A 26,800-nucleotide genomic window follows, 5' to 3' on the forward strand; every position below is an offset into this window, starting at 1 on the left:
AATAATCTGCCTAAACCAATCCTTCCCATCTTCAGGCAATTTGTTATCTATCCTTCAGATAAGGAAACCTATTTTTTTCTTTTCATCTCTACTCCAAGCAATTCAGGGGGATGCTCGTGAGAGCACATCCCTCCCTTCCCAGTTCCCCAAGCTCTGGAAATGCCAGTCTGTCCAGTTATGATGGTTTGCCCAGCTGACAGGACAACAAACACACTTATGTTTTTCCAGACCATTTTCTGATCTCTTTCTCAAGACCTTTCCCCTAGTTCAGTTAACAACAGCTGCTGGAAAGCTCCTCCCTGAGGGAGGAGAGAAGACCTCATTGATTTTACTAGAATAATTTCACAACACACAAACAAACCAGGACTGGTGCTGCTGCTGGGAGAGAAAGGGTGTCTGCAAATGAGAGCTGTAGGTGTCACCCCGAGGGCTTTGCGGGATCATGTTTGTCTGTCGCTTGTCCTGGTGGAGATCCAGTGTCACCTGCAAGTTGTGGCAATCAGGTCACTTTCTGCCCTGGGGCAGGTACCAAATGCTGAGTATTAAAGGAATCAACACAACTGTAGGGCAGGAGCAACAGGCCAGCATGAAGGAAAAACAAGTGTTAGAAGATTTGGAAATGCACCTTGCAAAGAGAGACACGGAGGCCCTCTTCCAAGAGCAGCCTGAGACTGGAAACCAGTACTTGGAAGACACTTTGCTTCAGAGTTACTTGAAAACACACCTTCCTCCAAAGGTCAGTTTTTGTTTCTGTATGTACCCACCATGACTCTGCTCAGTTGCTGCTTCAGACTCTGAACTGAACATTTGTCTGAGCCTTTTTGTGCCTTTGAGTGTTTAACTGGAGGGAATTTATCAGCATTTCTTGAAACCTGTTGTGTTTGACAGCAGGGGTGACAAACACTGCCAGGACACACACAGCAAGTGGCTCAGTGGGCTCCTGGGACTGGGCTGGGTGTTGCAGTGCTGTTTTGGAATTGTCAGTCTGGGCATTTGTTGTCTGGTCATGTAGAGAAAGGAATTTCTGAGAGAGGAATCAGACTAAGGTGCTTGCAAACTCTGCTTTGTTCTTCCATCTCTCTTCCTGGGGAAAGAGGAGTTTTAAGGAAAATTCCTGAGGACTGGGGCTGTTCTCAGCCAAGTACTCAAGAGGGTGGAAAGGCCCCTTGGGGCTTGCTTGCTCCTAGCACAGGTTGGTGGCATTTTGTTTCTTCAGCCAGGAAGGGCTCTGTATGGATTTCAGGGGTGCAGATGGGAGTTCAGGCTCCAAGCTCTGGATGTTTTTTTCTATGAGCTCCAGTGCTGCAGGAACCCCTTGGGGGAGGTGGCTCACCTCTCTGGCTGGCCTCTGCCACCACCCCAAGGGCCACAAGTGCTTCCCACTTTTCAGGGAGAAGTTTTCATGGAGCAGAGTGTGACCTCTCCCCATGATTTATTCCAGCTGAAGCAATGCTATGACTTCTAAAGCCACCAGATGATCAGAGGGGAGGGGACCTGGCTTTCAGTGAGGCTCCCACTTCCCCTGCTTGCTCTCCACGTCCGTGAGGCCTGGCAGACCCAGAGTGGGCAGAGTGTGGTGGCAGCGCTGGGAGCTTGTCACAACCATCCCAAAAGAGAGGAAATGAGGCCTCCCTAAGCACCGCCGTGGGCAGAGGAGAAGACAGGAAAGGAGAATGCCTTTGGGTAACCAGGAAGGTCCTGCTCCTAATCTGCAGCTTTGGAAGAAGCAGGATTCAGGTCTCCCAGAGAATAAAAGGATCAGTACAACAAGGCTGCTTCCACTCCTTCCCCAAACTGAGAAGAGGGGTTCCAAAATCTCCCAGAACACCGGGAGCTGCACCTTCCTTTCATTTCTGCACCTCCCTTTCATTTCTGCACTCCGTCCCAGCGGGGCAGTGTTGCCTCACTGCTGGAAAGGAGAGCCCGGGCGGCTGCCTGCAGCCCTGAGAGCCTGCTCTCCATGGGAACACCTTCCTCTCCAGGACAGCGGCAATCCCTGAAGCTTTGGCTGTCCCACCGAAGTTGGAGGCTGATTCTTGTTGTGCTATTCCACATCAAACACATAAACTTTCTTGAAATGGCACAAAAATCTTCTTTCTCTGTTTGCAGGTGATTTAAAGAGAAGACCAAATGAAGCACCTGCTTTTTCTGAGTTGTGAAGAGGTATCTGTCAGGCTTTGCTGCCCTGAAAATACATCATTTAATATAAAGGATATCTATTTGCCCTTCTAGTCTGCATTTATTTGCACATTTCCCATATCTTTATGCTTGGGACATCAAAGGAGAGATTAGGGTGAATGAGACCACCCAGCAGCCTCAGCCCTGACCCAAATGATTTTGTCCTCTCCACATCTCAGTGTCCATTCTGTGAAGCACTGAGGCTGCTCTGTGTGATGTTCAGCAGTATCAAGTGTAGGAGTTTTAATTTTGTTACTTCACCTTGGAAATAAATAATTTTTTTTTGGTATTTTAGTGGTTTATTAGGCAGTGTATGATCATGAGCTCCCAGTAAAGCAGTTGGGGAGTTTTAGGAAATATGGATGATGGTGAAGGCATTGTTGCATGAATTTCTTGTATGAACTCAAACCAAGATATCTGCTTGGCAGACTCATGTTCTTCTGCCTGCAAAAAACCACCAGGTAAACAGTTCAAGGAGTCTAGTGCTTCAGCAAAGTCCATGAACTTTGGATTCCTGGGTTATGCCTTGGAAACAACCTTCAAATTGTTGTCATGGCATGATAAAGATGGGTGGTGGAAGATGGAAGATATGGGTGTGGCATGAGCTGGAGCAGCTGACAGACTCTTGTGCATGGTTTTGGCTTGTTTTGTGCTTTTTAAAACTGTCCTGCTAAAGGAAAACTGGCTGGTTTGAGGATGGAGACTTCCAGAGTGGCAGCTGGAGAATGTGTGTTTGATCCTCATTACACATGTGGAATAACAGAGGGAGAAAGGAATCAATCACACAGGGTGTAGATTAATGGAAGGTTAATACAGGGGCAGTCAGGGAAAGGAAAAAGCCATGTTTGTGTTTCATCAGCAAGAAATTAACGGGGTTTATAATTGCACGATTTTGGGTGCAGCAATTATGGCATTCACCTCCTTCATTATTTTATTGAGGAGGGAATGAGCATCTCTTGAGAGGCAGAGAACAGCAAAAAATATTCCTCTTATGGAAGCAAATCAGGTGATTCTTTGACCCCCAACACAGTCTTGGATGTGTTTAGGCCAGTGAGGTCAAGCAGGGCTGGAGGTTGGGTCCTCCTTCACTGATTTTAGTCATCTAATATTCAGGTTATTTAAATCTGGGTAACTCCACTTGGCTTTGCTCACAGACATGGAAGAGAACTTGCAAAAGGCAATTCCTGTCACCCTGAAATAGGGATCTGAGGGGGTTGGAATGAACCACTTCTCTGTGAGTGCTGGTTTCCCTCCATTAACTACAGATATATTACTCCATCCAGGTCAACCAAACCCAGCAGAAAGGAGGGCACATGAATCCTTCAGGAAGGATCCCTCAGGAGGGATCCCTGGGTGCAGGATGGTAATTTGAATCTAGACATGTTGTGAGCCAGGCTGAAGCTGAAAAGGCTGCCCCATCCCTCCTTTTCTAGTCTGACAGGCAGGTAGCTGCTGAGCCCAGTGGAAGTTTTCCTGTACAGATGAAGGCATTCCGTTTTTGGCAGCCTTTCCCCTGGCATTCTTCTCCAGCAGTAAATAATGGAGCAGCTGAGGGACCTCTGGAGACTGTCTCATCCAACCCCCCTGCTCATGTGCATCTGTGTCATTCTCAGCCTTGACACTAAAGTGCTTCTGTCTTTTGTGAAATCTAGACACACTGCCAAAAGTAACTTGAAAAAATGATTTTGAGGGAAAAAAGAGAAAAAGTGTCAGCGGAGCACAGCTGTGCCAGCAGGGGCTGAGGGAGCTGTCATGCTGTGTTATGGAATGCATGGAAGGGCCAAGTGGCAAGGAACCACTTGCATTGCAGGACAGCATGGTCAGTCCTCTGCCCTTCTAGCTGGGACTGAAGCTGAGATGTGCTGAAGGGCTCTCCTTGTTGCACCGCAGGTCCTGGAGGAGGTGCATCAGAGCCTGGAGAGGTTTGGAAACTGCCTGCTGACCAAGATCCAATCTCTGAGCTGGGAATGTGAGCTGAACCCCCCCCACTGTGGTCTGGCAGTACAATGCTTGGGGGCATATATGACCTACTCGGTGTGGAGGAGGATGAAGGAAATTTCAGCAGAAGAAGAGTTGATTGCTGAGGCCTATGAGAAAAGATACACCAGTTGGAGGTAACTGGGGGAAACTGGGAATGACTCAGTGCCTTCCTGATTATTCTTAGCAAGGTTTATTCAGCGTTTTGCAGGACTGAGCTGGTTGTGTAACCAGTAGCAGATGCTGCACGGACACTAGCACACCTCCCACTGTCCCCAGCAGCTCTGTCTGTCCACTGCAATGTTCCACCTCACCAATGATAAGCCATAACTAATGGCCCACACTTGATCATAATATTCTTTGGTGTCACCTTCCTGATTCTGGGACCTTGCAGTTCCCTGCACCACTCCAGCTTTGTGTGTGTTAGTTGTAATGCAGCTAAAGATGTGGGATTTCACTTGCACGTGTTTTGTATTCTAGACCATGAAGGCAGACCCACATTTCTTATTGTTAAAAGCTGCACAAGCTGGCCTGGTGCTGGCTGTCCCATTGGGACTGAGAAACTCTGTTGCTTCTCTTCCCTCTTCCTGGCTGGAACAGTTTTTGCCCTCTCAGAAATAAATGGCCTGATCCTCACCCATTCTGACTGTAATGTTTCCTCTCTTCCCAGTTGAGATATTTTATCCTCGTGCTGTTGCACTGCTGTGTAACCCATCTGTTTTCCCTCTGTCTGTCCCTCTCCCAGCCGCTTGTACCAGGCTGTCAAACTGTACTTGTTCTCAAGCTCCTCTGGAGGTTTCAGCTGTCCACTGGCCATGACTGATGGGGCAGCCAAAGTCATTGAGGTATGAGCTTGGCTAGTCCCTGAGGGTGCAGCCCACATCCTGGCACTGCAGGTTAGAGGCAGGAGCACCAGCCAAGGATGGAGGAGCACTGATCCATCTGGTTCTGGGCACAGCCCTTCCTTGCTCTGTGACTCAGCTCTCTCTCCCACTGCCTTTCTCTGTGAGGTACAAAGCCTTTGTGCCCACGCCAACTTTTATTTTCACTGACAGCACTGTGTTCAATAAGGCCTTTTCTGCACGTGGCACCTGTGGCGCTGCAGGTAGCTGGAAAGGTGTCCCAAGTGGAAGTGTCCAAGGCCAGGTTGGACAGGGCTTGGAGGAGTAGATAGTAGAAGGGATAGTAGAAGGTGTCTCTGCCCATGGCAGGGGGTGTCACTGGATGAGCTTTAGGACCTTTGCAACTCAAACCATTCTGTATTTCTATGATCCTATGAATATATTTTTACTACAAGACAATTTGTTTTCCCATATTTGTGTGGAGTGGCAGTTAGATATAATAGGCTAGATCCATACCTGATGTAAATTCACCAAACCACCAAGACTTCACCAATTGGAACATTTGGCTCTGGATCTTAATGACCCCCTTTGCATTGCCTCAGGTGCCCTGTAGGATTTAAATATCCCTTAGGTAGCCAACCCTGGGCATTTTCATTCACCAAAACTTAAAGCAGCACAAGGCACTTTCCTCTTCCCTGCAGCTCTCTGGCTGCTGGTGACATCCAGTGTACATGAACCTGGCTCACGGTTGTTTGAGACCTCTCTCTCCAGAAATCCAAGGGGATAGGGATGCTTAGCACTCTGTGCTGTAACACAGGTCTGCACCTTCTGTCTGCACAGTGCTGCAGCAGCTGGTGGGAGCTGTGCTGGCTCACAGGCTCTCACCAGCACCTGCAGATCCTCTGCAGTACAGAACACCCACCTGGCTTCCAGACTGGCCTGTCTGAACCCTGAACCACACCAATTAAGGCAACTGTATAATGTCAACTATTGTGTTATGATCATCTCAGTTTACTTTCTCTCCCCTCAGTCACTGTGTATTCCTGGATCTCTGAAAAAGGCTTTTGACAGTCTGACATCCTGTGACCCTGAGAAGTTCTGGACCTCTGGCCAGTGGATGACAGAGTGAAGGGGCGGCACAGATGTTGGTATGTGCTGTGGGGTGGGAACAGATGTGGCAGTGAGAACTGAACACAAAGGATGTGGGGAACTTAAAAAGCCAGGGAACTGGTTTAGGACTTCAGCAGAAGTCAACCAAATCCTCTGCACAGTTCTGCTTTTTAACCAACAAAAGACCCAACTCTGTCCTCTTCTGCACAGAGCTCTTTGTGTTCTTGGCTGAGGTAACTCCTAAAGAACTGGATTATACACACTGCATTTCTTATCAGGGGTCAATGAAAGAGATTAACAGCTCACCCATGCTCCATCTTCATAGCAAGAAGTGCCTTAAAGGAGCTGCAGTTTACACTGTAAAATCAGCACTGATTGACATAGAGGTTCCCATAAGACCAGGAAATTTTCTCCTCTTTTTCAGCAAACAGCACCGAGACTGTGGCCAGGAAGCAGCCAGATGGCACCTATCGTCTGTATGGATTTAAATGGTTCACATCAGCAGCTGATTCTGATATGGCATTAACCCTGGCCAGGACAGCAGATGCTGAAGGACAGGTAAACCAGTTCTGTTGGATGGGGATCCAGGGGAAGGAGCAGGGGCATTCTTTTTCTCCCTTGTTGCATTGTAATAAAATCCTCTCTGTGTGCCTTGCGGTGTACTCAGGGCTCAAGAGGCTTGTCCCTATTCTCCTGAGGGGTTGGGATGAGGAGGGGAAGCTGAACAACATCCAGGTGCAAAGGCTGTGTGCAAGAGTTCCCCTGCCCTGGGGACTGGGCTGCCCAGGCTCACTCCAGGTGTGGCACCTCTTCCCTCACTCTTCCTGCTGAGCCCAGTCACCCCCAGGAAAGGACAGGATGTGTTCCTGGTGCTGAGGCTGTTCCCTAGCACAGCAATGGAGCTGAGCTTCACTGCTCCCTTCCACTTGTTGTGAAACAAGACATCTCTGGAAATATCCTTGGTATCCCTTACTTCTGCCCGGTGTTTTTGTTCCCTCACATTCCCTTTCTTTGCTGCAGTCACTGCAAAGGCTCCCTCATGCTCTTCCACACAGGTGCTGTCCATCTGGGAGGGAACAACAAACATCTTGTCCCTGGATATGCTGCAACCCCTTGCCAAGAGCAGGTTATGGCTGCGTTCCTGTCCACAGTGCAGGTGAGCCCACAGCTGCAGCCCTGCTCAGCCTGATCCACCCACCTCAGCAGAGCCTTCTTTGGGGTTTGTGCTCCTGGCTGAGGCTGCAGGGGACAGGCTGAAACTGAAAGCTTTAGTATTCCAACAATTGGAATTGTGTCTTACAATTCTGCTCCTTAAATAGCTCTTCCAAAAGCAGGATGCAGGCAGTGCTAATCCTGGGATCTTTGTGTGCTTTCAGTTCAGCAGTGGGGAGCTTGACACTGTCAGAGTTCCTCAACACAGGTACCAAAATAAATGTATTTTTAACGTGACTCACCTTCCTGAATCCAAAATAATTTTGTGGGTTTGTTTCTTAACTGGAAAATCACCACAGGACTCCTGAATATTGAACCTCACTAGGGCTATCTACTGCATTATGACTTTCTATTTTTATTCCCTGAAAAGATGGAAAGAGCCAAAGGAATTCCATTGCTGCTTCTTTGGATTTGCTGTTCTCTGGCTCTTCTTTTAAAGCTGCTCAGGTGACAGGAGTACAAAGCAGCTCAGAGTTTTCATGAAGGAGCATCTCCTGGCTTGGTGCATCCCAAAAAGGGGACAGGAGACAGGATCAGAGGGTGTTGTCTCAGAGGTGACATTATTAATCCAGACACAGCAATCCAGATCTTGTTAGCCCAGGCACAGCAAGGGAATCCTGGGCATCTGGAGTGCTGGATTTGGTTGTGTGCAGACTTCACCTTCCCACCCACACCCCATGAGAAGGGAAGGGTCTGGCATACTGCTCTCCTGCAGCACTGGAGACTGGACAGAGCTTTCCAGAGCCTGAGTAGTTCTCACAACGGCTGCAGTTGGCAACTTGTGTCCCATCTCACCCCTGCAGTTCAGCTGTGCTCTGTACACAGCACCTCTCTGACCTCCAGGGGTGAGGGTCCCTTTGCCATCCTCTCAGACAACTTTTGAGAAGGGAGAAATACCTCAAACGATTTGGCCACCAAACAAGAAGCCAGCTCTTCTCAGGAGCAGGACTGAGCACATCTGCTGGGGGCAAATCCAGTTGTTGGCAAACAGCTGCTTAGGCTGACACTGCAGGTAATGGATGGGAAAATAAAGGAGCTGTGGGGAGGCTCTAAAATAATTTGGAAAGAAGCAGCCTCCACAGTCTTACACTGAACACTAATTTAAGCAAACACCCCACAAAGGTGCTGTGCTGCACCCTGGAGCAGCTCCCTGGTGCAGCTGGGAGGGGCTCCTCCAGCTGCTCAACAACTGGATAATCAGGGAAGAATTAGGGAGCACAGCGCCGTGATGCAGAGCAGGGACCTGCAGAGTACTGAGATTCATTAATTAACGAGCTCCTCAGTGCTCCCATCAATCACGCTGTGATGGGCTGGGGGAGGGGGGTGAGTGCCGGCTTCAAGGTCTCCAAATTCCAGTAATGTCACTGCCTTTCCTGTTCGTGTCTCACTGGGGCTGCTGCATGTTCAGGGAGAGGGGCTCGGTCGGGCTCAGCAGTGTGGGTGTTCCAGTTCTGATTAGAATCAGACCTGGCCAGTGTAATCTTTTCCTTTATGCCTTGGGCAGCAGGGTGCTGGAAAGGCAGCCTGGGAGGGATTTCTGTCTGCAGAGTACTGTAAAATACAGGTGAACCCAGTGGGAAGAAATGATAATGTCTGACTTAGTTCAGAAGGCTGAATGATTTCTTTATTATAACTGTGCTATAATACATTAATAGACTATATAAAGGAAGATACTAAAACTACATACCTACTTTCTCTAACTACCATATTTAACTCACTACCAACTCATGACCCTGTTCACAAGAGTCCAGCCCCAGGTGGGTTGGATTGGCCACCAGGCTCAAACAATCCTCACCAGAATCCAACCAAGCAATCACCCCAGGTAAACAATTCTCCAAACACATTCCACATGAGAAAAACAAGGAGCAGAAATAGAAATTATTTTCTCTTTCTTCTCTCTGTGCACCTCTATGAAAAATCCTGAGAGAGAGAGAAATGTACTCACCACATATCACCTTTTTTAGCATAAATAAATAAACTGCATGTGCAATTCTCTGCAGGGCCTCTGCAAAAGAGAGAACAAATGCATCTCAAGAGGTTCCTTTATCAATTAGCTAATTATCAATCACAACCTAAATCAGATGCTGATGTGGAATGTTCAAGGAGATTCTTTACCTGCAAAACATCTAGATCTGTCAAATCTCTAAAACAAAGCTTAAAATATAAAAACCCAAACAACGATGAAAAGAATGCTCAAGTTCCAAAGTCCAAACAGCTGAGTCTCAGGAGAAAGTGTCCATTGACTAGAGAGGCTGATCTTGACATCCTTAAAAGACCTTCTCAATCCTGAAACAGAGAACTGCCAAATCCTGAAACAGAACAACTGAAGAAAGTCCAACACCAATTAAAAACCATAGAAACCACCAAATATGACATCATATAATTATCAAACGCCAGAACACTGAATGTCATCCCAGAGACTGCCACAGCTGATATAACTCAAATGAGCAGAGCTGGAAATCATCTCCAAATTCAAAATTTTCCAAACTCCCCTGATTCTGATGCAAAAACCATCACCAAATTAAAAAAAAAACCTGAGAAAATCTCTGGAATACCATGGCCAAAGCTCTTAATTCAACCACTTTTTGGTTTTTTGTCCTTTCAACCATCTCTATTTAATTACTCTTAAAACTAATTTTAATGATTTTTTTTTCTCCTTTCCTCTTGAATCAGAAAGCCCAGCAGCAGCAGGCTTTAGGACCCTGCAGCGCTGGGCGGGAGGGCGGACGGAACAAGGCTCCCAAAGCCGGCAGTGGGGGGCACGGGGGGCCGGGCTGGTGTCACAGCAACTCCTGCAGGATTTTGTCCGTCCCGCACCGTGCCCGGCCGTGGCTGCAGCCCCTCAAAGGAGAGCGGGACTCGAGAGCTGCCCCAGGGCACGGCAGGGGAGGCGCTTTCCGCAGAGAAACGCCGATTCTCTGGACCCGCGGCACGGTCGGGCTGGCACGCAGCAGCACCGCCCCCATTTCCTCCGGGCTCACGACCAGCCGCGTCATTCCCAGAACCCGTCCCCCACGCCCCCAAACGCGAGCGGGCCCGCCGGGAATCCCACGGAGCCAGAGGGTCCCCGTCCAGCGAGAGCTGGACTGAGAAAAACGCTGTTCCCCAGAGAGGCTCTAAACTTGATAACCTTCCCTTCCGCGGCGGCAGCAGGCAGGGAACAGGCTGGGAGGGGAGCCCGGGCTGACCGGAGGCGGCGGGGCGGGCTGGGGGCTTCTCCAGCCCCGCAGCTCGCACCGGGAACAGCCCCGGCCCAGCGGCGAGCGGGGCCGCCGGGGGAGGCGGTGCCTCCGCTGTCCGAGCCGCTCCGCGCCCTCCGAGGGGAGGAAGGGGGACCCACGCTGCAGGAGGAGGCGGTGGAATGGGCTACACTTGCGCAAAAGCAGAAAAAGAACTTCCGAGCCATAGACAAAAGCTCTGCCCGCCACCCTGTGCAGCGAAGAGTGTCCTTGAACAAGCTGTCTCCGTCCGGCTGTGACCGGGGGCTGAAGGGCCCCGCTGCCCTTGGGGGGCTCCCCCGACCCGGGTCAGACGTGCTCACTGGGGTCTGTCCCTGCACTGTCTGAAAAAGCTTCACAAAAACTCCCAGGTACCGAACAGGCACCGTGCCTGATGCCTAACGCAATGGTGAAACGCAGGGATTTCCAGGCCTCTGGATCCAGGGGAAAAGCCACATCCATGAGAAAAACATGAATGTCTGCAAATTCAAGAAACTCCAGTAAATCATTTTCAGAGATACAGAGTCCATGTTTTTGAACCAGACCTCTCCAGACGGCTAACATAGGGCCAGCCACACAATAAAAACGAGTGCTCAAATCTGCAGGCATCTCTTCCCAAAGTTTAAATCCTCCCCAGGTCAGGTGCATTACTATTATCAGAAAATCAGTACCTTTCAAAGGAAGGCAGAGGTGTCTGGTTAAGGCAAACTGCTCGGGGCTGCACCTGGTCCTAGAGAGGATCCCAGTGGTGCCTTGTCTTCCCGATCCCTCGCAGGGGCTCCGGACACGCCTTTTCAAGAGGGTTCACCACCTCTCTCGTGTTCAATCACAGCTGTAGACCGATCAGATTGATCCAGGTCCTGGACCTTCATCCAACATCAGGGGGTCACCACTTATTGTGAACCCAGTGGGAAGAAATTATGATGTCCAACTCCAGTTGAGAAGGTGGAATGAATTCTTTATTATAACTGTGCTATAATACATTAATATATTATATTAAAGGAAGATATTAAAACCACATGCTACTTTCTCTAGCTACCTTATCTAACTCACTACAACTCATGACCCTCCCTCTCTCGTCCAGCCCCAGGTGGGTTGGATTGGCCATCAGGCTCAAACAATCCTCACCAGAATCCAACCAAGCAATCACCCTAGGTAAACAATTCTCCAAACACATTGCACATGGGAAAACAAGGAGCAGAAATAGAAATTGTTTTCTCTTTCATTTCTCTCTGTGCACCTCTATGAAAATTACTGAGAGAGAGAGAAATGTGCCTGCCACAACAGAGTTCTGCAGGAACGTGCTTGAGTTTCTATACCAGAATCAGGTTTTCACTCACAGGTGATAAACAACACCTTTCCGAGCTCCAGGTGTCCAAATTCTTTCAGTCTGTGAGTCTGGTTCATTTTGAAACATCCCTCCCAATCCTGTCTACTGAGGAAATAATTTAACCCATCGTAAAGGGGTTTTTACTGCTCAATTTCATTTCCTTTTTATTGATGCACACAAACCGAGTACAATTTATTTTATGTTTGTCCATCAAGGTTCTCAGTGTGCAGGACGTGTGCCCATTGTCAGAGGCTTTGCAGAAAGCAGCATTAGTACCTGTACAGCTCTTGGCTCTCTGAAGGTCATTTCAAAGGTAACTCCAGGTTTTATTTCTATCCTCTATTATTGTCTCTACTGATGGTGAGATGCCCCATGTGACTGGGGCTGTGATCAGGAGCAGGAACCAAGGGTTGTAATTATCCTCACAGAAAGGGAAGTACAGAGAACTTCCCCATCCTTGCACAATGTGACTCTGAGAAGCTGAATTTTTAGGGGTTTTAATACACAGGTGATTTTGTGACAAACCACCTTGCCTAGAGGTTATGAGCCTGGAAATCCTGGGGAGAAGAATGAATGTGAGAGACAGGGATGGAATAATAGAATGGTTTGGGTTGGAAGGGACCAAAAAACACCTTCCACTACCCCATATTGCTTCAAGCTCTGGTCATGGCAGCACGAGTTCCAGGTGGTGGCAGGTTGGGTCTGGGACACATCCTGCACTGTCTGGAATTTCAGGAGGTGGCTGCAAACTCAGGGCCACAGGCCCCTGAACACAAACACTGGCCCTTTTCCCTGTGAAACAAAACTTGGCACCCCGGGTTCCTGATGTCAGTTTGCAGGATGCACTTGGGACTGTGAGGGCAGCACAAGTTTCAGGTGGTGGCAGGTTGGGTCTGGGACACATCCTTCACCTTTTGGATTTTTTCGAGTCATCCGGACACTCAGGACCACAGGCTCCAGATCACAAACACCATCTCTTTTCCCTGGGAGACAGAACTCACCACCCCAGGTTCCTGATGTCAGTTTGCAGGGTGCGCTTGGGACTGGCCTTGGACATTTCCAAGGATCCCGGGGCAGCCACAGCTGCTCTGGGCACCTGTGCCAGGGCCTGCCCACCCTCCCAGGGAACAATTCCTGCCCAATATCCCATCCATCCCTGCCCTCTGGCAGTGGGAGCCATTCCCTGTGTCCTGTCCCTCCATCCCTTGTCCCCAGTCCCTCTCCAGCTCTCCTGGAGCCCCTTTAGGCCCTGGAAGGGCTCTGAGCTCTCCCTGGAGCCTTCTCCTCTCCAGGTGAGCACCCCCAGCTCTCCCAGCCTGGCTCCAGAGCAGAGGGGCTCCAGCCCTTGCAGCATCTCTGTGGCTCCTCTGGAATCTCTCCAGCAGCTCCAGTTCCTCCCTGTGCTGGGCCCAGGGCTGGGGCAGCTCTGCAGGTTGGTCTCACCTGAGCAGGGCAGAGGGGCAGGATCCCCCCGTCTCCTGCTGCCCATGGTTTGGGATCAATCCAGGACACATCCTGTCTTCCAGCTCTGCTGTGGTGAGAATTTCAGGTGGATACTGCGCAGGGCCAGTCAGTTCCTGTTGTACTAAAATTTTATTAGCTGGAATTTTGAGCCAGAGCCCTGGGTGTACTTTCAAATTCAATTACAGTCTGAAAAGTGCCTCTAAAATAGCTCAGGGCAGTTCGTTGATTGTTGCATTTGAGTCACTTCAGGTGAAATTTGGCACAAACCAGAACAGGGTCTCAGTACCAGCCCTGCAAGGTACTGGTGCAAGGCTCAGAATCAACTCTTGCCTCAAGAATTTCTGTAGGGCTGTGATTCAGACTGTAACTCGGGCTGTAAATCAGCCCTGTGATCTCAGACATATGACAGTGTTTTCAGGCCCTTTTCAGACCACAACCCCAATTTTCAGGCAGCAGGAAACAAATTGAGGTTATTGATGTGAGGCCGTGTGTTCGCTCCAAGCATTGACATAAAATTGTGCTTTTGGCCCTGTTTGGGATGTTCCTCCTGTCACTGTATTTTTAGATACTCATGATTAATCTTTTAAGTAAAAACCACTCTGACCACATTGCTTGGGAACCAGTGAGTGCAAACAAACAAGCAGCATCTTAAAATTCCTCCATGAAAACAGAGGGAATCAGAACTATTGGAGCTCTGAAGCTCCTTTGATGATCCTTTCAGGCAGTAAGGGGTGGTGGGGCAGTGATGCTGTGTGTGCCTCCTCCCAGAGCTGGAGCAGAACAACCAGGAGAGAACAGGAGCAGCTCCTGTCTTGGGCATTGCCCGGGAGCAGCTCCCAGCCTCTTCATCCCAAGTGCAAGAGAGAGCATGGAAAAAGCTTCCAGGAGATCCAAGGCTTTTGGTTAGGAAAGAAATAGGTAAAATTGGAACAAAAAAAAAATCTAAATTTTTGGTAAGCAAAGAAAATACAAGATCTTTTTGATCCCTTAAGGATAAATGATGCTTTTACATTCCTGATCCGTATTTCCAGGTGTTCAAATCCTCCAGCTGTGGCAGTATGCCCGTGTCCCAGCCACAGGTAGCACGTGTTGTCCCCGTGCTCAGCCAGTGCTGTGCTGGCTCCCACCCAAACTCTGGGAATGGATGCCTTTGGGATCTGTCATCCTCATTAGCAACAACCTCCGAGCTACTTCAGAGCACCTCGTTAGTATTCCATGGGCTTGGAGGTTTATGGGCTTTATGCTGGCACTAGAATTGTTCTTGTATTTGACCAGCACATGCTGGGGGTGTTTGTGCCCCTGGAGCCCAGAGGAGCAGCACTGGGAAGTGGGGAAGTGTGGAAGTCTGAGGTCTGAGCAGTCAGAGAACGCAGAGCAAACCTGGGCTCAGCCCAGCCCAGATGGATTTTTTGGTCCAGTAAGAGGAGCTGCGGCACTGAAAGCCTGAGAAACATAAAAAATTCCTTCTGTGTAGCTGCTGCTCACAGGCTTCAGTCTCGTCTGCAGTTATTGATGGAGCTAATTAATGAACAGCAGCTCCCACCAGGCTGTGCTGCTCACATCCAGCCTTTGGGGATGCTCTCCAAGCTGATCCCTCAGTCCTGCTGCAGGGAGAGGGGTTGGAGTGAGGAAAGCTGGGAGCACAGCCCACGAGGCAGGGCCAGCCCCAAAGGCAGACAGTGTCCCACCTCTCCTAACAGGGGTAACACAGGAGACACAGATGAACGGGGTGGAAATGCCGTGCCCAAAGAACAACTCCAGACTCTCTCAGCACAGTATCCCTGCTGCTTTCACAAGGGATTTGGGATGTGGCAGAACAGAAGCTCAGCTCAACCAGGGGAGATTTCAGGCAGTGCTGCGGGCACAGTTAAATGCCCAGTCTTCATCAGAATCATAAAATCCTTTTGGTTGGAAAAGCCCTCTGGGACCAAGTCCAGCCATTTCCCAGCACTGCCAAGGCCACCACTTACCCCTGTCCCCAAGTGCCACATCCACGTGGCCTTTACCTCCCTCCAGGGATGGGGACTCCAGCGCTGCCTTGGGCAGCTGTGCCAGTGCCTGACCACCCTTTCAGAGAAGAAATTTTCTCTAATATACAACTTGAACCTCTCCCAGTGGAGCTTGAAGCCATTTCCACTTATCCTGAGGCCTTTCCCACTGACACAATTTGCAGAGGAAAGTTCCTTTAAATGTGAATTTTCCTGCCTGGACGCAGCTTGAGCATATTTGTGCAAGTAATAATATAACCCTGGGAGAATTAGACCTGACACAGGTACAGAGTCAGAGAGAACTGGGGATGAGATCTGGTCCCCATGTGCAGCTGGGAAGCCAGAATGGAAACACCAACACGCTGCCTCTGGTCACAGGGAATTCTCCCTCCCCAGGGCAAGGCTGGGAGCTTCCTTTTGGGCACATCCCCTTCCCTGGCTGCTCCCCATGTGCCAGTGGCACCCACCTGGATCTGAGTTTGTTGCCAGCAGCTGGGTGTGCCCAGGGTCCCAGCAGCCCCTTCCCTGGCACACGACAAATACACTGGAATTTTTCCCGTGGTTGTTCTCTCTGCAGAAAAAGCTGGAGCTGGCTTCAGGCACTGAGGATCTGTTCCCAGCACGGGAAGCCATTGGGAGCACTGACATGGAGCTGGCAGCCAGGGACTTCTACAGCCCGGCACGGATCTCCACAGGCAGGGCAACCACAGGAACCACAGAACCATGGAATGGGCTGGGTGGAAAAGGACCTCAAAGCTCATCCAGTGCCACCCCTGCAGGGACCTGTCCCAGGCTGCTCCAAGCCCCAGTGTCCAACCTGGCCTTGGGCACTGCCAGGGATCCACAGCTGCTCTGGGCACTCTGTGCCAGGGCCTGCCCACCCTCACAGGGAACAATTCCTTCCCAATATCCCATGTGGAGCCTTCTCCTCTCCAGGTGAGCACCCCCAGCTCTCCCAGCCTGGCTCCAGAGCAGAGGGGCTCCAGCCCTTGCAGCATCTCTGTGGCCTCCTGTAGACTCGCTCCAGCAGCTCCAGGTTCCTGTGCTGATGGATTTCAGACCAGGAAAGGGCTGGGAATCAGCCATAGACACCTGATTCACACCTGGGTCGAGCTCTAAAGCTCAGTCCCCACCTTTCATGCTGAAGCAGCTCAGCCTTCAAGCACTGCTGAGGAGTATCCACCATCCTTTTTTCCTGAGCCCTGGGCTGCTCTGGCAGCAGTGCTGACACTCCTGCTCCCCCGCAGGAGCTCTCTCAATGGAACAAGCCCTGAGGTAAGCACAGCCCTGTCCTCCCCGAGTGTTCTGGATGATTCCATGGGCAGTGGCAGAGGCTTTGCTTTGCCTCTGGAGTGATCCAAGCCCTGGCCATGGCCAGAGCCACGAGCACAGCTGGGAAGAAGCAGTGGCTGCTCTCAGTCCCGGGGCTTTTCCAGCCCAGGTGAGCTCCATTCCAGCACCGATGGGTGGGATGCCACCAGGGCACGGCTCGGGTTGGCACCAGCGAGCACTGGCACAGCCCAGCCCTGTCTCCATCCAGGTGGTGCACCAGGAGCTGTGTCCCATGGCCGTGGAGTCAGGGAGGGGCAGTGCTCCAGGACAGCGCCCTGGTGTTCGGAACAGCCAGCTCTGAGCACCCGCAGCCCTGCCACAATCCAAAAAATCCCCCAAATCCTCAGGTACCTGCAAATTCCAGGTGTGGTGGAATGTCCCGTTCCACAAGGGGCCAGCCCAAATCCTTTAGGAGTGACCCCCACGTGCCCCGGGCTGAAATCCGTGGCTTTGAGGTTCCCTAATGCAGACACAGCCCTGGGAGTCACTCTGAGGTGCTGGAATGTTCTCACAGTCCTTTAGGCAAAGCCCCAGGGATAAAATCCAGACAAGAGCTGAAGCAGCAGCTCTTCAAGTGCCAACACTCTTCTTTCTTAAGAAAACCAACCAAAATCAAACTGAAAGTGATCTGAAGTTGATTAAATACAGGAAGGCACCATTTTGCCCTGTTCACCTTCCTGCTTTCCAGTGCTGACCACAGACGTCCCCTCCTGGGTGGGGTTTGCTCCAGGGGCAGCCCTTTCCACCCACTGTGGCTGTGAACATTGACCACCTCAGGAACTGCTGCTTTCTGAAGAAAAAAGGGATTTTTATTCTCTCTGGCCTCCAGAAAGCTTATTAATTACCTATGCACGTGTCTAATGATGCCGCAATCCATCCTGACATAAATTCTACGCAGGTTTTGGACTGAAATCCAGTAACTCTCCACCTAAGCAATGGCTGTGGGCTTCTCCTTCCCTCAGCCCATCAGTCGACCTGCTTGGTATTGCCCTGCTGGCTACAAGTTTTTAATTAAGAAGTTGCTAATTGAAGAAGAAAGGCACCAGTAGACTGAAGACAGCTGGAATTTATAGCTGGGAAATGCTACAGCAGCCAGACACTGAATGGGAAGAGGGGGAAGGAGCTGTGTGCTGGGATTGGAGTTGTCCAGAGTTTCAAATGTGGCAGAGCCAGGAGGACACAAAGGATGGCTCTGGGGAGGAGCAGGTTGGAGCAATCCCAACAGGACACAGCAAGGGAGGCTTCATGGGCTCCCTGTGTCCTGGCACGGGGATCACAGGCTGAGCCAAGCAGAGCTTCCCTGAAATCACCCAAATGATTGTTTGTGCATTGCAGGGAATAAAGAACATTTGGGTTTGGAAAATCTCCTACATCACAGAATCATGGAATCATGGAGTGTGTTGGGATGGGAGAGACCTTAAAGCCCATCCAGTGCCACCCCTGCCAGGGCAGGGACACCTCCCACTGTCCCAGGCTGCTTCAAGCCCTGTCCAGCCTGGCCTTGGGCACTGCCAGGGATCCAGGGGCAGCCACAGCTGCTCTGGGCACCTGTGCCAGGGCCTGCCCACCCTCCCAGGGAACAATTCCTGCCCAATATCCCATCCAGCCCTGCCTCTGGCACTGGGAAGCCATTCCCTGTGTGCTGGCAGCAGGAGTCTGTCCCTGCAGTTTGGTGTCAGAGATCTCACAGGGGTCAGTGCGCAGGAGCTGCTGTGCCCTGGGAAGCTCAGGAGAAAGGGAAGGTGAGGGAGCAGCAGAACATCCACCCCCAGCTGTGCCCGTGGGTCCAAGAGCAGGAGATGGATGAGACCCAGGAGGGAACGGCCACGTGCTGGAAGTGTTTGCAGAGCTGATCAACACCTGGGATCCCCTGCTCTCCCTAAGGGCTCATCTCCAACTGCTGCCAATCCAGGCTTCCCCTTTTTCCAGCCTATTTTACATTTCTGAACACCAGGATTAATTTTTCCTCATACACGAGCTGTAATTTGCCTAAAAATAAGCCCCTCAAACTGGGAGCTCTGCAGATTCACCAACTCAGAGAACAAGGGACTCTGGATTCATCACTGTGTAGGAAAATGATGAATTTATTAAGATCTAAATATTCGCTCTGAGGCTACAGCAGAATAAAGACTGTTACACACATGAGGGTCTGGCATTTCCAGTGCTACTGAACAGCTCAGTCCTCAGAGCTTGGCATGGTTTCAAATACTTCATGTGCTTCAAGTAAGTAATTGAGCCTTCAGATGTAACTTTAATATAAATCCCACCCTTTTGAGGACAATCAAACCCATCACCTGCTGCCACTGCGAGGCCTGAGAATCATTTTGTGACAGATTTGTTAAATAATAAGGTCAGACTTCAGCAGCGTTTTTAAAATGTCGAAGCCCAAAGCCCAGTGAGCTGAAATCCCAAAAGGCAGCACCGGGAGCTGCGGCAGGAGGAGGCGGGCGGCTGCAGGGCCTGGGGAGCAGCGGGGCCCGGCCTGCAGAGCTCCCTCTGCTCCGTGCTGCCTCCACAGCTCGTCCTGGCCCATTCCAGGACCCCTCTGAACTGCTCCGCTCCCTGCGCACGGCTCTTGCCCTGTGCAGCCTCCCAGCACCTCGGACCCTCTCCCAGGGCAGGTTCCCCCCACTCCTGCACCTTCCCCAGGGAGCGGAGCAGCTCCCAAACGCTTCCTTCCCTTCCTTGCCTTCCTTCCCCGGCGGGTTTCCATCCGCCGCCCCGCCGTGCCCAGCTCTGAGCCGCAGCGGGGCCACCTCCCTCCGCCCCGCCGGGGAGCGGCCCGGGCTCCCAGCGGCTCCTGACGCTGTTCGAGCCCCGGCTCACGGGCTGGCCGGCAGCTGGGACTAAGGACAGAGGGAAGGAGGCTGCTTAGGAAGAACTGATCACGGGGAAATGAGCTCTGACACCTTCAGCCGTGTCCTCCTCTGGCAGAGCTGCTGCCCCTGCAGGAGCCTTCAGCACCTTGGGGAAGCTCAGAACTTCTCGGATCTCTCTGCCGGGGCAGGGACCCACACTCGGCTTTTCCCAGATCAAAACTTTCCCGGCAGAGCTGTGCCCGGGGCTCCTGACACCTGCAGCACAACGAGCTCCCGAGAAAGCACCCGGGAGAAATTCAGGTGTGAAAGGAGCTCCAGGAAACCCCATTGTGAGTTTAACACGTTCCTTCCACCACCAAACGTGACTCCTGCTTCTTTTCTGCTCCAGATCTCACCAGTGGCTCTACCCGAGCCTGGTTCAATTTGATTTAATGAACAGCATCAAATCACAGGATTGTGCTCAAGGTCTTGTGATGACACCTATCTGGCCCCACACCCCTCACAGCTGCTCAGACCCCCAAGAATTCAGGGCAAATCCTCAAATATGTCAGAGAATAAATAAATGATGGTGGAGGGCCGGAGGGGACAGGAGTGTGCACAGCTGGAATGAGCTGGCAGTGCTTGGAAAATGGGAATAATCCCTGGGCAGGACAATCTTCAGTTGAGTTTTCCACCTTCTGGGACAAAGAGATCTTAAACCTGAGCGAGTTTGGTTTGTTCCCAAGGAGCCACAGCTCCACCATCCAGCATCAGGATAAGGCAGCTGTAAGTGGGAATGGAGCTTCCCCTGCCAAACTCCACCAAAAGCAGGGGGAATTCCCCAGAGATCCAGGCTGCTCCTACATTTGGGTAACATCACCAGACTGAAATACCATGGTTGGTCAAGGAAAAAAAGACAAACATGGTATGGAGGGAGCTGAGACTCTGGCACCTTCCTCCATCCTGGGAGAACCATGCCGATTGTGCAAACAGAACCTGGCAAGGTGTGTGCATTGTGTGCTTCCCCCTTCCTGGGACTCCTGCACCAGGAAAACCAAGCCTAAGATTTCATTTTTTCTCTTAAGTTTAGGAGTGGTGGTTTGTTGTTCCTTGGAAAGACACAGTGTGGAGCAGAAAGCCAAGGGCAGCAGCTGCAGTCTCTTTTTCCAAGGCCTTGGTGCTCCTGCTGAGCCTCCAATACGTCCCCTCTGAGGGACAAGGAAGAAAAATAAAAAATTAGAAAGTGTGTTAGCAAATGCTCCCATGCAAAAGTCTAAACTTTATTCACTTTTATTATTTATATATTTAACAATTCTAAAGTATTTACTTCTCGCTTTTGACAAAAATGAAAAATATAGGAGCACTTTACTCTCTTGCGGAGAGAAGGGTTATTTCTGTACACAGCTACGGAGAGACAGCTTCCTCCTTTACATACAAAGAAAAAATAATATTAATAAAAAAAGTGCTTCATCGATCCAAAAAAGCCTAAAGAGCTGCAAGCTTTTATTCACACTGTACATCCCAGCCCCAGCCCGGAGCAGACCCTCTTGGCACGTGCGGAGGCTCCGGCTGATTCTGCACCCCGAGGCCGAGGCGTCCCCCCGCCGGCCCGGCCACCCCGAGAGGAGCCGCCCGTTCCCTCATCCCGCCCTGCACGAACAGCGGTGCCGGGCCTGGCTTCCAGCCCCCACTGCTGGCTCGGGAACGGATCCTAAGCTCGCCTTGGCTGGAAGCGCCATCCTTCACTTCACCCTCGGTGTCTCTTTCTCCAGACCTGTGCCAGGGAGATCCCAAGATGCTCCGTCCGCTCCCAGAGCCCTTTCCCGCAAGGACGCAGCCTCCTCCTTCCTGGACATTCACGCCAGCGCAGCCCGGCAGGGTGGGACGGGCACAGTCCAACCACCTCAGCGTCTCCCCCGAGACCCACTGAGCTCTGCCAGATGGTTCCTCCATGAGACCCTCCCTTTGGATGATGTGATTGTGACATTTCAGGGAAGGGAAATGCTCCTTTCCCAAGGTTTCATGGATTTTGAGCTGTTGTATCTAGAACTCTCAAATACTCCAGCGAGATTCTTGGGAATACCGTAGAGAATTTGGGATTTTGCCTAGGGAATGCACTGTGAGCAGGATCTACTCTTCCTCCTTGCCAGATTGCACTAAGCAGGATCTATGGGAAGGGAAAGGGATGAGCACCTACCAGTTGATTACAAATGGGTATTTGGGAGTTCTACCCTTCAGTGAGGTGAGTCTGATTGGGCCACAAGGAGGAAGGGGAATCCATAACGTATTTTGGATTGTTTTAAGCTCCTCAGGCAGCTTTTTCCTATCTGGAGTACACCGAACACAGCCTGGGAAAGGAGGAGCATCCCAGGAGGGTGCCCAGCACCAGCACAACCCACGCAGGCCGAGCCCCGCGACACCGGCGGGTCCCGGCCGCCTTCTGTCAGTTTGGATCGTCCAGTAAAGTGCGAGTGACCAGCCAGGACCTGACCACAGCAATGCTCTGCTCCCAGAGGGACTCACACGGCTGGGGCAAGGACAAGGCAGAGCTCTGCTCCTGTCCTTGTTGGACTGAAGCAGGAATTGCATGGTCAGATGCCTGGCAAGGCCCGGTGTGAGGCCTGGCTCGGCTCTCAACAACGGCACGTGCATTCCTGAGCCAGCATTCCAGGTGTTCCCGCTGCCAGGGCTCAGACCTCACGGATTGTGTGTGCAGGTACAGAGCCACCAGTGCAGGAACCTGACTGAGACCCCCTCGGGCAGCTACTGTGAGAACAGAGAGGGAAAAGGACTCTGGGGAAGGAGATTCCCACCTCTTCTAGCAGCAACAGGTGCCCAAACAGCAGTTTTGGGTTTGGAATAACAGGAGTGATTGAAAGCACTGGAGGCTGCAGCTACTCAGGCTCTGCACTCCGGCCGGCCCCGCTCCCTCTGCTCCCCAAAATCCTCGGTCTGCAGCAGTTCCGCAGTGGGACAGATAAATACCCACAGGGATCCTGGCTCTCACCAGCTCCCTCCCCACCTCCAGACCCTCCCGCAAACAAACAGATATATTATTATATACACACACACGCACGCGCGGGGACACGGACACACAGACAGGACAGGCAGGAAAGGGGCAAGGGCTGGACAAGGAGAATCCCAGATCCAGCGGCACATCCTCGAGGTGTGTCCCGCCGAGCAGCGCCCCGCGGCCCAGCTCCACGCGCGGCTCCCGGCCTCGGCCCTGGGATCCGCGTGGCCGGGGGGAAGGGCCGGCTCGGCTGCTCCCCCGCCTCTCCCAGGCCAGGAATTCAGTTGGACGTGGCAGTGATGGGCTTGTCCAGTTCGAGGTCCAGGCTGGAGCTGCCAGGGTGGAGGCTGCTGTAGCAGGATTTGCAGACTCTGCTGGGCTCAAAGAGCTGCTGGCTGGGAACGGGCACCTTCTGGTTACAGCAACTGGAGCAGAACACGTTGCCACAATTCCTTGCATCAGGAACAGAGGAGAAATGGAAAAGAAAAGATCAGAAGGAGTTTGACAAAGTTACCTGAGCTGTAAAATGAGATATTCCCAGTGCTGGGATGGGGAAGATACCTCTCTACAGGCCCAGGCATGGACAAGGACAGCTCCAATGTCTGTGCTCCTCCCTTCTATGGATGGAGTAGAGATCCAGGGAATGGGCACAAGAAAGAGCATAGAGCCAGGGCCAGTGTGGAATTGTAGGTCATTAAATGCCTCTGTTCAACACTGCCCTGAGCCCGGCTGGACAGGCTGTGCTTGTCACACAGACAGCTCTCTGCCATTCACCATGGAATGGTTTAGGTGGGAAGGGACCTTAAAACCCATCCAGTGCCACCCCTGCCATGGCAGGGACACCTTCCACTGTCCCAGGCTGCTCCAAGCCCTGTCCAGCGTGACCTTGGGCACTGCCAGGCTGGATGTGCTGCAAAGGAGCTCCAGCAAAATGCCAGTGCCACGCTGGGGCACAGGGCTGAGCAGAGCCACCACAGGCCCTTCTGAGCCAAGCCATGGGGGAATGTGGGGAACCCTGGGAATGGGGGCTCTGGCGCTGCTCATGCAGCTGATCCAGCCCTGGCTCACAGGAGGGATGGGGCAGTGCCGGGAGCAGGCCGGACTCTGCTCAGAGCTGGGAAGGTTTAAACATGGAAATGTCAAAGCCCTCAGTCGCTGCCATCCTCCCACTGCCCCCACAGCCACTCCAAAAATCCCACACTCCTGCATCCAGGACTGAGCCAAGGAGGAACATGCAGAGCCCAGGGTGGGCAGGCAGGTGTTCCATGCACGGGTGGGCACGCGCAGCATTCCCAGCACTGGGGAGCCGCACCAGCACATGCACCTCATTACTGCTCACTCGTTAATTACCTTCTGCAGCCCCCTCAAAACATGGGAGCCCTGTGTGCCCTGTCCTCCTCAGTTCCTACAAGCAACTGGAAGCAGCACTCCAGGGATCTGGGTTTTGCCCTCTCCATTAACTCTTTGGATTTGGTGCTGTCATTGTTCTGCACTGGAGATTTGCTGCTGCCAAAAGACTGCCAGGGAATTCTGCTGACACCCAGCAGCTCTGATTAATCTTTCCTTGCCAAGAAAGGAGATATCCAGCTGCCGGTCACTGATGGGGAGAGAAACAGCAGAGAAATCCCATTTCTCACTTCAGTGGGCTCATTTCCTCAGTTCCACACAGCAGCTCTGGGCCTCAGAGCAGGAACTCCAGCATGAAAAGGCTGACAGGGACCAGCCTCTGCAGAAGTTCTGGAGACTGGAGGGCCCTGCTGGAAATCCCTGTCAGAAGCACCTGCAGGCATGGCAACAGCCCTTGGAGGTGCCACAGAGCTCCCACAGCCCCATCTCGCCGCTCAAGGAATGATAATCCCAGAGTAGCTCACTGATGGATGAGGGGAAAACCAACCAGAGGATTAAAACAAGGATCTCTTTGTTGGAGCTCACCATTCCTAACATATGCTGGGTTTTTTGTTGTTTTATCCTAGACAATGGTGCTCTGACATTGCTTTGGAAAGCTCTGGACAGCTCATCCTTCTATCCCGGTGGTCCCTGCTTTGCTTCAGAGATTAAAAAGAGACATTAAAAAACAGGCTGGAAAAGGGATGTTGCTCGTTTGAGGAAGAGGGACTGAAAGTCACAATCCCTACTCTTCCTCCTCATCCCAAATCTCAGATATTCATCCAGTTTTGGTTATCCTGACCCTCCACCAGCTCTGTGGCACATGTTCCAGCCATGGGATTTTCAGTCCTTCTAAAACAAGTGGCAGGTTTTTGCCAACACCCTGCGCAGCAATACTGGAATTGTTTGGAAACACACGGCCCTCTCCCAAAAACATGGGGCACAAAGGGAAATTATCAAAAATAAATGCATAAAACTTGCAGGACAGTCTCCTGTCAGTGAGCAGTACACACATGGACTGACAGTGAGTGTTAGTCTGAGCCACATCCCAGTTAAGCTCCCAAAAGCCAAGTCCTAAAAGCCTTTCTGTGAGGAGAGAGGGCTGGTCACACGGCCCCAACACCCAGCAGCTCGTGCTGGCCACCCCCAGCTTAGTTCTGGTGATTTCCAGGCAAGTGAGAAACAAAGAGGGAGAAGAGCTGAGTTAGTTGGGAGAAGTCACCCAGGAAAGGCTGACGGACAACGGACAGAGGCTGCTGGAAATGCTCACCAGAGCTGATCAACTCGGTCAGTGTCCCTGCAGGGAGGAGAGAGAGCTCAGGGCTACAGGCAGAGGGAGCAAACACTGGCAACCAAGGAAGCTGGGAGGTTTTACTCTGCTCAAGGCCTTACACTGTGGGGTTCAACTCATTTCCACTCCCATGGAGGGGTGTAAATGTTTACTACAGAGATACTCGTGGTGTTGGTCTCGCCAACAGCTGGGTCACTGCACACCCAGGGAGCAAAGACCCTACAGGGAGATTTGAACCAGACCTGAAACCCTGCGTCCATTTTAACTCCTCGTGGGGCTATGGGTGATGTGTGTGTATCCAGGCTCTGGGAGTTGTCTCAAGCTTAGGTTTAGGGAACTGAGCTCTGGGGATACAAATGTGCACAAACACAGTGGGCACGGTAAAAAAAATAAATTCAGATTCTTCTCCTTCTTTCCCTGGGTTAATTTTACAAGATTAAATGGAGCAAAATATAAACCAGACACAAACTCAAAACTATGTTCATAACTCTTTGCAACTTCAAAATGCAGGAGAGCTTCAAAATGTGGTAACTGAGATTTATTTAAATGATGGTTCCTGTAATAGTTTTTGCATGTTCAGAAATCAGGAATAAGAATTTATTTGAAACAGAACTGGAAACTAGAGATTCTCTGGCTTTAACTTCAGCATATTGAGCCATGTGGTCTCTGCCTCCTGGTCTTCATCAAGCCCCTGCTGCTGCCTGAGCTGCTGCAGCCTCTGTGGCAACAGGTCTAGCAAAGAATAATCCAGAAAACCTTGACCTCACACAGGTCTTCCATTCAGATTCTGTAGGAGCAAGTTAATGAAAAGGTGAGAAAGGTTAGAGAAGGAAAGGAGCAGGTTTCCAACCAGCAATGGGAAGAAGATGCTATTCCTGTATTTCATGTAAATCATATATTGAATTTCTGAATGCTAAGAGGACAAAGCTCTATTTTGCATAAATCTAAGCTGCCTCCAAATCTAGTCTGAGGAAAGAAAGGTGGGATCTGTTTTGGCTGGAGTGGAGCAGACACCAAATGTGGCTTTTAACTATCTCCCTGCAGGGAAAGAGCTGAGCAGCAGGAGCTGCTCTGCTCCCTTGGCAGCCATGCCCGCCCAGCAGGCACCCTGGGGCTGGGGCTGTGTCCGTGGCGGTGCCAGGGGCAGCAGCAGTGCCCGGTCCCTCTCCCAGTTACCTGCAGTGGTGTTTCCGACTGGCGAGCCAGAAGGCGCTGTCGCAGCCGTAGCAGTGCGCGGCCAGGTGATCCGGGAGCCACCGCGTCACCTGTGGGGACGGCCACCGGCGTCAGGGACAGGGCAGGGGCAACGCTCCTGAGCCCAGCCCCCTCCCCAGCTCCCAGAGGTTGCGCAGCAGAGGGCTCATAGGCACAGGTACTGGTGTGTCAGCTGTGAGACCAGCGGAACGCAAGGAAAAGAGTTCCCAAGACGTGGCACACGACCAAAGGCTAGAGGATAATTTGAACTAGGATTATCCCAGAGTGAGCAATTTACAGGGATTTAGTCTGTACCTCTGTATCCTGTTTATCCACCTGTTCCCAGCTGGCTTCAGAGAAAATCTCTGTGCTGCAGCGAGACAAGCAGTTCTGATCCAGATTGCTTTCCGAGTCGGGAATAGATGTCTGTTGGCAAACAAACAGAGCTGAACGGAACCCCCCAGATC

The 26,800-nt window shown here is 51.5% G+C and overlaps 2 protein-coding genes across 4 annotated transcripts in view; one reads left to right on the forward strand and one right to left on the reverse strand.

The window, feature by feature from the left end:
• The first annotated feature begins 515 nt into the window (after positions 1-515).
• Positions 516-17,700, forward strand: LOC144247218 (acyl-CoA dehydrogenase family member 11-like). Its single transcript, XM_077787289.1, is given in 13 exon segments — positions 516-736; positions 4,069-4,292; positions 4,901-5,000; positions 6,028-6,145; positions 6,532-6,664; positions 6,765-6,796; positions 6,799-6,857; positions 7,163-7,226; positions 7,229-7,263; positions 15,897-16,019; positions 16,860-16,909; positions 16,911-16,998; positions 17,614-17,700. Coding segments are annotated over 13 exon segments (1,317 nt in total). The 5' UTR covers positions 516-532.
• Positions 17,701-20,708: 3,008 nt separating this feature from the next.
• Positions 20,709-26,800, reverse strand: part of MTMR3 (myotubularin related protein 3) — a 74,257-nt gene continuing 68,165 nt past the window's right edge. Inside the window, exons 18-21 of one of the 3 annotated variants that reach the window (XM_021537309.2) lie at positions 26,649-26,759; positions 26,316-26,404; positions 25,119-25,145; positions 20,709-22,914 (exon numbers count right to left, since the gene is read on the reverse strand). In XM_021537309.2, coding sequence (XP_021392984.2) covers positions 22,743-22,914; positions 25,119-25,145; positions 26,316-26,404; positions 26,649-26,759 — 399 coding nt within the window. In that variant the 3' untranslated portion in view covers positions 20,709-22,742. The remainder of the gene's footprint in view (positions 22,915-25,118; positions 25,146-26,315; positions 26,405-26,648; positions 26,760-26,800) is intronic. The other 2 variants (XM_021537312.2, XM_021537314.2) reach the window with 2 other exon arrangements.

This window comes from Lonchura striata, chromosome 18, assembly GCF_046129695.1.
Source record: "Lonchura striata isolate bLonStr1 chromosome 18, bLonStr1.mat, whole genome shotgun sequence".
NCBI classification, from domain to species: Eukaryota; Metazoa; Chordata; class Aves; order Passeriformes; family Estrildidae; genus Lonchura; species Lonchura striata.